Genomic DNA, 11,605 nt, shown 5'->3' with positions numbered 1-11,605 from the left:
ACGCAGATAACTTTTTTTCAATGGTGTTTTATCAGACCCAAGAAAGTCAAGTATATGGTGAGCCTCAGGGCTCAATTTTTAGGGCCGTTGTTTTTCTCATTGTATATTAATGATTTGATGAAATGTTCTGATAAACTCAAATTTATTATTTTTGCTGATGACACCAATATTCTATTTAGTAATGCAAATTTTAATGACTTAAAGAAAACTATGAACGATGAATTGCAATATGTCTCACAATGATTTTAATTATAATAAGTTATCACTTAACACATCGAAGTCCAGTATAGTTAAAAGCAACAAATTAATGCCATGGTCACATTTGTTCTACGGCGGCCGTACGGCGAGTCGAAAACAGCCGTTTAAACATTTTTTGTCCAACTACATATAGGTGGTTTGAATCAAAATTGATAAAACGGCTGTTTTCGACTCGCCGTACGGCCGCCGTAGAACAAATGTGTATAAGTAAAGATTACCTATCCATCCAAATGAATAATGTCACAATAAAACACAATCTGCAAATTTCTTAGGGTGCTTATTGACGAAAAACCTAAAATGGAGTGAACATGGTGAAAGAACATTATGCGAATCATATCATGTAGAATTTCAAGGAATATTGGTGTCATCGGAAAACTGCGCCATTTCTTACCATATAATATATTTTTATTTTACTTTACAACTCGATGATTTTGCCTTATTTAATGTATTGTAACACTGTCTCGGCGAAAACATATACCATTATAGGCTCCTTAGATTGTTGAAATTACACAAGAAGATTGTTAGAATATGTTGCTTGTCTGATTTTAATGCTCCCTCAAAACCACTTTTTAAAAACTGTATCATTAAAAGAATATTTCAAAGCTGAGATGAACTTAAAACTCTGCAGCCCGTCTAGTTTCCCTCATTAAAAACATTACCATATAACACCTAATCTGACACAATTGCACTGACTCCCATTAGATCTCGTATACAATTCAAAATTCTACTCTTAACATACAAATCTCTTCACGGACATGCTCCAAGATATCTCTCTGAATTAATCCAGGCATGCACTCCCAGTAGGTACCTATACGTTCTGCAAATCAAAATTTCTTAACAGTCAAAAAGCAAAAACTAAACCTTTTGGTGATAGGTCCTTTTCGAGCTCTGCCCCCACGTCTTTGGAATACTTTTCCAAGCTTCCCTTCGTTGTATCCCAGATATCACATCGTTTAGATCAATTTTAAAGACGTATCTCATGAAGATAAAAAGCATATTCAACATAGCCCCATTTACAGTGTCCGTGATATTTTTTATATAATTTTGTAATTATCTTTTGTTTGTATATTTCTTGTGTTCTACATTGTAAAGCGCTTTGATATGGATTTCATGAAAAGCGCTATATAAGACTTAGTTATTACTCTTATCATATCCTGAGTGTATATCAGTTGAATCAATAATATATCGCATTAATGGTTTTTAATCATAATCAAAATATAGTGCCGTATCAAAAATGATCAAAATGTATATTAATACACAGTTATAACACTAGAAATCCTAAAAATTATTACGTTGAAGAATGTAAAAATACAGCATCTTCATTTTCTTTTAAATTCAAAGGACCTTGCATTTTTAATTCTCTTCCCCGTTACATCAAACAGATTTTATATTTTAATTCCTTTAAATGCAAGCTGAAATACTTTCAACCATTCAACATCTTAATTTGACTTATCCCATCATATTTCCTTGTTATTATATGTTTATTTCGAGTACAATTCTTGAATTTTATATTTTATTGTCCATAGGGACTGCCTCGACAGAACATTTTGCTTCGTTCTTTTGCAGCTTCCCATTTCATGTTCATTTTAATGCATGTGCTGCAGAAAGTCTCATACAATCTTAATCCTTTTTAAAATCTTATTTACATCTTACTATGTATCTTTGTTTCTTTTTTTCTTTTTGTAATTTTTTGTATGCTCAATGTATTTTAATGACTTGAATAAATCAAAAACTGAATGAATTAAAATATGATTTATTAAAAAAAACTGTGTTTTCATATACTAACGAGGAAAATTATTGAAACTTTGTCCTTAAGTACATAAGTATGCAAACTATAGATCAATGTAGAATAACATTCTTCCTGCTCGATTCTATAGCTTTTGCAATAGAGTCAAAATGTTGTTAGGTGCAGATTGCGAAACAATATCAGCATAATCAAAGTGTGGAATGATAACTGAATGATATATTAAGTTTAAAATAGATTCATGAACAAGTCTGCCAAGGAAACGAATTATTTTACCATTTTTTTAACACATGCGATCGACTATGGGCATTCCATTACAGTTCCTTATCTATAAAAACTCCAAATTATTTAACATTTTACCATTTGAATATCTGTTTCAAGAATGCGTTAGTCTATACTCGACAAAATTGGCAAGACATATACACTCTAAGATAAAGTTTATAGAGTATAATGCATTGCCAACATGATGTCAAGTACCAAATATACCCACGCACAGTTTTACTACAATTTAGTTTCAATCTTTATCCATTTTGCAACATTTTTTAAAACTCGTTATAGAGTTCTTTCAACCACAAGTGGATCTTTGTAAGGAAATACAGTTTTATCAGCATGTAAATGGAAAGAACGTTTATGAAGAGAGCATGACAAATCATTAAGGAATAGATCGAAAAGACTCGTATCATTTATAATCAAAATAATATAGAACAAGATTTCTTAGGCCTACGTTTATCTCTTTTGTTGTAGTTTTTTCCTTAATTTTCTTTTTACTTTCCCATTTTCTTCCTTTCCCTTTCTCCCTTTTTTCCTTTTCCCGTTTTTTTTTTATTTTCCCGGTGAAATCCGCCGGGGGGGGGGCAGCCTGCCCCCTATATACCCCTCGCCTGTTACACCACTTCAGGTTTCATGAACTAGATCAAAACACTTTCAAAGTTATGATGGCAATTCAACAAATAGCCCCAATATGGAAAAAGTTCATTGACCTTAATTTTGACCTATGACCTTGGTCATGTGATCTTAAACTCACGCAGGGTGTTCACTGATACCTGATTACTTTTCCGAACAAGTTTCATGAACGAGATCCAAAAACTATAAACAAGAGTAAAGAGCATTGACATTTTGCAAGGAAACAATGCATTATCTTTAACTGGTGTATACAGATGGGGTGCATGCGCTTGGGGACACTTGGTCAAAAGAAATAACATGAAAGGAAATATAAGATTTCTCTGAATATAATGACAAAATACATTACAAATTCGATATTCCTTTAAAAAAAAATCTCGCTTGATTGCGAACATTTAGAAATTTTGGCCAATATACCATATTGCACCTCTAAATTTTGAACTCCTGACATTGCTGCTATCACATAGGCAGTTAAACCAACGAAAACGACTCCGAGGCCGAGAAAAAAATATATTACTTAATTTCGAATGAAAATAATCTACCATTGGTCGATTTGGGGTCGACTTAATAACATTCTTTAAAAGGATTTGTCAAAATTAGCAATGAGTAGGTGAATTTATGTCCGAGCAACAAAATTTTATTTAAGATTAGTCAAACAGAATTTTGGTTTATATTGGCCATTGATATTGGTTGGATATATTCAATTACAGATGTATTACATTGATCAATCTTTATTGATAGTGTAGCATTAAATGATGACAGTTTGAAATGAAAATCCCATGATATACCACTCATTTAAAAAATGTTACATAAATAGGGTAAACTCCATTTATTCTAATCTAGAATAAAATATAAAATATGGTAATACAAAAAAAAATCTCTCTCTCTCTTTCCTTCGTACTTCCTCTCTTTTCATCAATTATATATCCACTTCCTCTTCCTTACAGATATGTATATGGCTTCTGCATGGGTTTAGTTCATCAATAACTCAAACCCTTGAAGCCATTTCTAAAACTACCACAGTCCTGTGTGCATATCTATTTTTTGAAACCTCGCAACAAAGTCTGATGCATAGATAAATCACGAATGATTGTTATCTCCTCGTACATTAATTTGTTCTTTCTGACATCTATAGTGATATCACAGCACCGTTGGCAATGGAACACTAGTCAAGTGAATACTCCTCCTAATGAGAAGTAGTTTTATATGTCGCAGCGAGTGCAGGTAGATCGCGATCTTCTGAAGATAGGTACAGTATTCTTAGAAAATAGTCATTAAGCGGAAGGACGCGGTGCAAGATGGACTTAGATACCGAACGGTGGACAAACGACACTCAATGGACTCGTAAAAAATTATCAGATGATCCCTATACATCAGTTCTTTCTCAAGAAGGAGATATTTGTGCAGGTGTTTATTTGGTGTCAATTTGTAAGTAGTCATTTACCATTAATGAGTGAATATGGTATTGCTCTTTGGTAATTGTATCCATTGTAAAGATCATTTTGCTTGTATTCTTCAACATTTTATCGGTTTTACTTTCATTTTAATAAGTAATATACTGTTATATTCATATATTGTCTAATACAATAGAAGTCGAACACATTATATTCATTTTTTACCATAGAAATTGATGTACATTTTATATATATATATATATATATATATGCCAAAAGCTGTTATACATGTATAACTTTATACATTTGTATTTCTTCTCCCATACGTGTACTGTATCAAAGCAATTGCTTTGATCCAGCTGAGGCATGGCGGCTTGTCATTGTTCAAAACCCACCTTCACCCGACAAAGGAAATTATAATTGGTATAGTGTCGAAAATCTGTCTATCTTACGGTCAATCGGATCGGGGTCGCCCTAGCCACTAACCCGTCTGTGTGGTCTAGTGGTTAAGGCACCGGCGTTCAAAGCTTGGGGCCCGGGTTCGATTCCCGGCAGAGACATTTTTTCGGCATCACCAATTTTCCAAAGGGTAGATAGCTCTGGGGAACCTTCATTTAAGCTACGCCTACCATTGTTCTTTTCATCCTTTTCTTTACAATATATATCTGTATAGATATATACATATAGTGTGATGATAATTACTTCTACCTAACGCTGTTGAGTTGTGAATATGAAACATAATGAGATGAGGCGAGGTCAACTCAACAGATGACGCAGGACACCATTATTAGCTTTAGCTTTCGTCTTTTCGTCAGAAGCGTCTGTAATTACAGACTACTGTGATAGTTAAAGGTCAAGTCCATCTCAGAAAAATGTTGATTTGAATCAATAGAGAAAAAACAGACAAGCACAATGCTGAAGATTTCATCAAAATCGGATGTAAAATAAGAAAGTTATGACATTTCAAAGTTTCGCTTATTTTTAACAAAATAGTTATATAAACGAGCCAGTTACATCCAAATGAGAGAGTCACTCACTCACTATTTCTTTTGTTTTTTATTGTTTGAATAAAAAATATTTCAACTTTTACGAATTTGACGATTAGGACCTCCTTGCCTGAAGCACAAAATGGTAAAATAATGGAATTCCACATGTTCAGGGAGGAATGAAACTTCATTTCACATGACAATGACGAGAAAATCAAAATATTTCATATTTCAAACAATAAAAAAAAAGAAATAGTGAGTGAATGACATCATCGACTCTCTCATTTGGATGTAGCTGGCTCGTTCATATAACTGTTTTTGTGAAATGAAGCGAAATTTTGAAACGTCATAACTTTCTTATTTTACATCCGATTTTGATGAAATTTTCAGTGTTATGCTTGTTGATTTTTTTCTTTTAATTCAAATCAAGTTTTAGTTAGGGTGGACTTGTACTTTAAGTAGGACCGTATCCTATCTCGTTCCTTTAATTTAAAATGTCCGAATACGAAGTTGATGATGATAACAAATTCAGCAATCCATGGGTTGAAAAATGTTCTGTCAAACCACTGCAAACAGGTTGATTATCTCGATGAGAACTGAGAATTCCTCTCTCAAAATATAACTGCAAACAGTTTATTGATGGTGTGGAAATAACTTAAAGGTGCACAATGCTCTGACGTGAAGACTAGCGTGAAACTCTGACATGAAGACTAGCGTGAAAGAGTTCTGATCTGATATAATGATGTCCTTGTAGAAACTGCCAGCTTCAATATATAAATTTCCACTCTTCTGGTTATGGAAGCTGAAAAGTGCCATCCAGATGTTGAGATAATTATCTTGGAAAGTCGACATCTTGCAAGAGAAAAGACCAGATGACGAGATCCCGGATGTCATCATGTCCACATCTTTCAAAAGAGATCCAGGATCTCATCATGTCCACATCTTTTAGACGAGATGATCAGATGACAAGATCTCGGATCTCATGTCTACATCCAGTGGAAGAGATGATCAGATGTCATGATCTTGTAACTCGTCATGTCTACATATGTTAGAAGAGATGATCAGATGACGTGATCATGGATCGAAGATCTTGTCATCTGATCATCTCTTCTAAAAGATGTCAACATGACGAGTTACAAGATCATGACATCTGATCATCTTTTCCACTGGATGTAGACATGAGATCCGAGATCTTGTCATCTGATCATCTCGTCTAAAAGATGTGGACATGATGAGATCTGGAATTTTCTCATCTGATCATCTCTTCTAAAAGATGTCGACATGATGAGATCCGGGATCTCGTCATCTGATCTGTTCTATCATAGAGCTATTAACAGATTAGCTCCATGGTTCTATCAAGATATCGATTTCCCGAGATAATTATCTCAACATCTCGGTGGCATTTTTAAGCTTCCATATCTGGAAGCTTCTCGTATTGTCTTTTAAAAAAACATTCTCCTTTTTCTAGAGCAATCCTAATTCTAGAAGACTCTTGAATGACCTCAGTGAAATTAACAATGTAAACAACATATAGATAATCCTATTGTCCTCTCCCCGGCTGGCAGTCTCATACCAAACAGACACTATATACATCATGAAATATGCGTGTACATAGCAAAGCTTAACTGACCGACATTCTGGAATATTCTCATTATACAATTAACTTTCTTAGAGAGAAAAAAAACTAAATGAATGAATATTCATACAATTTTTCTTACAATTTATTCTTATTATATTACCTTATGAGTTGTATACAATTTTTTGTTTGTTTGTTTTGTTTATTCATTTGTTAGAGATGAAATTTGTAAAATTCGTCCAAAGGACATGTACAAATTGCAACAGAACGCTGGCGTTACAGAAAAGCTCGTTTATTCCACCTTCGCGTCTTAACAAATTTTTCTTGACCCAACCCTTTTTATTTTGGATAGACACTGTCCATGGATGAATTCTGATATTATTAAACTCATTTATAGACGGGATTTTTTAAAGAAAAAATATACCTTCAAACTTCCATATTTACTTACAGAATATCGCTTTATTCGAAATTCAGTTACTAAGGAAATACGTAAAAGTAAGAAAAAATATTTTGATTCACTGTCTAGTAGATATAGCAACGATAGTAGAAAATTATGGAAAGAATTAAACAAAATTACAGGTAGGAACAAAAAAGATTCTATCGTACCATCAAATTTGGAAAGTGATGAATTTAATGATTTTTTCGTGAACGTTGGAAAACAAATTTCGGAAACTTTTAATCATCACGCCGTATCATGGAATCATCCTAGCAGTATCCACTCTTTTAGCTTCAAACCAATTACTCCTGATAACACATATAAAAATCTTTCTCTTTTGTCTGATCAGAGTAGTCTTGATATTTTAGACTTTGATACTAAATTACTTCGTATTTCAGCTCCTTTTATTTATGAATCTTTAAATAATTTGTTTAACGCAAGTCTGACGCTTGGAACATTACCTGATGATTGGAAAATCTCTAGAACTACACCGGTTTATAAGGGTAAAGGTGACACCAACGATATTTCTAATTATAGGCCAATTTCTGTTGTATGTCATATTGCTAAATTAGTGGAAAAGGAAGTTCAATCCCAATTTTTATCTTATTTACAGACGAAAGATCTCATTAATATTGACCAATATACCTTCTTGCCAAATCACTCAACTAATACTTGCTTACATAGAATTATTGATGACTGGTATGAATCTTTTAATGAAAAAGAAAAAGTTGGTGCATGTTTCCTTGATATTTCTAAATGTTTTGATTGTATTGACCATGAATTATTACTTTTTAAACGTAATAATTATGGCATTTCTGACACTGAACTTCTTTGGTTTCAAAGTTTTCTCTCAGACAGAAAACAAGCAGTTTTTTTCTCAAGGTAAACAATCTAAAATAAAACATATATCTATAGGAATTCCTCAAGGTAGTATTTTAAGTCCTTCCCTTTTTCTAATCTTTATAAATGACATTACAGATTGTTTAAAGAATTGTACATGTAATATTTACGCTGATGATGTGGTAATATATGTGTCTGATAAAGATATTAATGTTATAACATCCAAGCTTCAAGAAGATTTAAATTCTATTAATGAATGGTATAATTATAACAGATTAAGGATTAATGAGAAGAAAAGTAATGTTTTGATTTTGGCCAATAACTTAAGGAATAATCATGATAATAATGATCTTAAATTGAAAGTGTATATTAACAATGTTATCATTGAACAAGTACAAAGCATAAGATACCTAGGCATCATGTTAGATTGTAAACTATGCTGGGATGCTCATATAAAATATTTAATTAAATCTTTAAGTTACAAAATATTCACACTAATGAAAATTAGTAAATTTTTAAGCAAGGATGTTTTGAATAAAATATATAAATGCACCATACAACCAACCTTTGATTATTCTTATTCCGTATGGGGGAACTGTTCTTTATATCATAGAAATACACTTTTACGATTACAGAAAAGGGCTGCACGCATAGTAACAGGCAATTTTGATTATAATGTAAATGGCCTTGATAATTTTATAATTAATTCTCTTAAATGGCAAACTCTTGATATCAGACGTGATTACTTTTTAGCTTGTATAATGTATAACTGTATCCATGGAAAGGCCCCAGTCCGAATGTGCAATGAAGTGGAAATGGTTTTTGAAAGACATTCTGTTAATACTAGACTTGCCAATACGTTGAACGTCGTTTTACCAAAGCCTATTTTCGAATGTTTTAAGAGTTGTTTTGAATATGCTGGTGGCTTGGTTTGGAATAGCCTCCCATCTGATATTCATAATGCAAATTCTCTTGAAGTTTTTAAACGTATGTATAAATGCCAATATTTTAAAGCTGTCGTTTAATGAAATGATATGTATTGTTTTCTAATTGACCGACCTTCTGTTATTTCCTTCTCCCACCTCCCCCGCCTCTTTCTCTTACCTTCCTCTCTCGTCTCTCTTCTTTCTTTTATCCTGTTCTTCGTCTAGGTCATACCACCTAAAAATCTTTTTATATCGTGAGCCATTGTAGTTTACTACTTTTTAGAAATAATTTTTATGCATTGTATATATTCTGTGTGTGTTGTCAGGACCATGATGTAAAACAGCCTCGGCTGATCATGTTTTATCTTTATCCTGATTAAATATGTTACAATAAATAAATAAAAAAAAAATAAATTATTTATAGAGATCGGCTGGTTTTTCTCTCTCTCATACACATAATGTTGATGAGCTTTACCCCTAAGCATCTGAGCCCCTATGATTGAGAGAAAATTAACATGGCTTTTAAGTTCTTGTTTTTTAAGTCGGGTTTGAAAGTAAGCATGGACGCAACCGTGTTTTGGACTAAATCACGTATATGGGAACGCTGGCTTAGCCTGAAAAGTGGAAGGATAAACATCGGTGGTCAGCACATGTCGAAAATAGGCATACAGGACGTCACAGAGTGCCCAACGGGGAAGGGATCCACTTGTTTAAAAAAATACTGACAAGCAAAATAAATATGAAAAATGACAGAGGTCTGATATCTCATTTTCAACTTTGTTCACACAATTGTATTGTATTTTTCAAGTGGGCGGGGGGGGGGGGGCAGGGCACCCCCTGGATTTTCACTAATGATGTCGTTTTCTCCGTACGATCATGATGACCACGCGTTATCATCGGTTACAAGGACGATAATTAGGGCGATATACTGTTTCCGGACTGAGCAGTAAACCCTGATCCGTATTTTCTTCAGATTTTCCCTAATAAATGTCAAAGCATCAAGGACAATTTAATCATCCTAATAACATTACCAAGAGAGGAGTCTCTAAACCATTGTATCAAGATCACATAGTCTAAAAGTATATGTATATATATATATATAAGTAGTATATATATACTACTGATCTCAAATATATATATATATATACAGTGCGTATCAAAAAAAACGGGACAGTTTTGAAAAGTCTATAAAAAAATGTGTTTCAAATTATTATATCTATATTTTGATGTTAATAGATGCTCTAAGATCTTATCTTTGATATGCCATTTAAAACAATAAATTTTGTTCATGCTTGAGCGAACACGGGACGTTTTTGTCGGGGGTTCAAAAAGAGGCTTGCGCCAGAATGGCAGAAATGAGAAATTTGATGATTAGACTTTTGGCTAATCAGCAGATTTCCTCTAAATCTTTTCATTATCTTTGCCATAATTTTCGAATTATGCTGTCAAATTTCATTTACAAATTTATTTATTTACCTTAATTATATTGTTTTTCAATTAAACTTCTTTTACCCTTGAATTTTCCTTCATAAGTAAGAAAAGAATAGACTTTTGTCAACCCAAGTAAAAAGATTTCCATTAATTGGGAAAATTTGTAATTATTCACATCCTTTTATTATGTGAAACAAAATATGTTATGGTACCATTAATAATTATTTGGTGAAACAAATTATGCTATGGTACCTAGAAAAGACATGAATCCTATTTTCAAGGGGTTACGGTATTGAATCCTTCACCAAGTTTAATTATGTGCTTGACAGGACAAACAGGAAAGGATTCATGTCTTTCAATGGCAATGGTGCATTGAGTCAATTCTGAAGGAGCAAGATATGGCAGATCGGGTAAAATGTATTAAAAAGTTGCGAAGCGAGCAAGCAAAAATTTTCACTTTTTTATTAAAATATCCAATCTTGTGATTTTGACATAATATTCATAAAATGATATCATACTTCACTTTCTATGTTTTCTGTTATTTGCCTTTCCCCTTTTTTTCCTTGGTAATATTTTTTTATGGGGGGGAGCACCCCGAGCCCCCACCCTCAGTATGCCACTGTTCAAAGGCACCATAACCTTTGTAGCACATAATGAAAGGATTTGAAAAAAAAAATCACGCTCTCCCATACTTTGGTTTAAAAAAAATGTTCTTGCCTAAAGAAGGAATATTCAAAGCTAAAAGAGAACAGATTAAAAAGGAACAACAAAACTATTTCAAGCAAATAAGTAGATTTGGAAATGAATTTTGACCGCATAATTCGTAAATTATGGCAAAGATAATGAAAAGGTTAAGAGGAAGTCTGCTGATTAGCAAGAAGTCCGACCACCATATTTATCATTTTATGCCATTTTGGCGCAAGCCTCCTTTTTTAACCCAGGCAATTTTAACCCAATTTAAATTATTTTAATGGCATTTGAAGAATAAGACTCCAGAGCACGTATTGACACCAAAATATAGAGATCATAATATGAAACAAAAATTTTATAGACTTTTCAAATCTGTCCAGTTTTTTTTGATACGCACTGTATATATATATATATATATATATAT

General features: G+C 32.8%; 1 protein-coding gene across 1 annotated transcript in view; it reads left to right on the top strand.

The window, feature by feature from the left end:
- The first annotated feature begins 3,926 nt into the window (after window positions 1–3,926).
- The window catches only part of LOC121418949 (opsin-5-like), a 27,302-nt gene continuing 19,623 nt past the window's right edge, over window positions 3,927–11,605 (top strand). Inside the window, exon 1 of the mRNA XM_041613182.1 lies at window positions 3,927–4,330. Within this exon, the coding sequence (XP_041469116.1) occupies window positions 4,201–4,330 (130 nt within the window). The 5' untranslated portion in view covers window positions 3,927–4,200. The remainder of the gene's footprint in view (window positions 4,331–11,605) is intronic.

The sequence above is a fragment of the Lytechinus variegatus genome, chromosome 7 (assembly GCF_018143015.1).
Source record: "Lytechinus variegatus isolate NC3 chromosome 7, Lvar_3.0, whole genome shotgun sequence".
NCBI lineage: Eukaryota > Metazoa > Echinodermata > Echinoidea > Temnopleuroida > Toxopneustidae > Lytechinus > Lytechinus variegatus.
The sequence above is the reverse complement of the archived record's forward strand: the minus strand, read 5'-3'. Positions and strand labels throughout refer to the sequence as shown.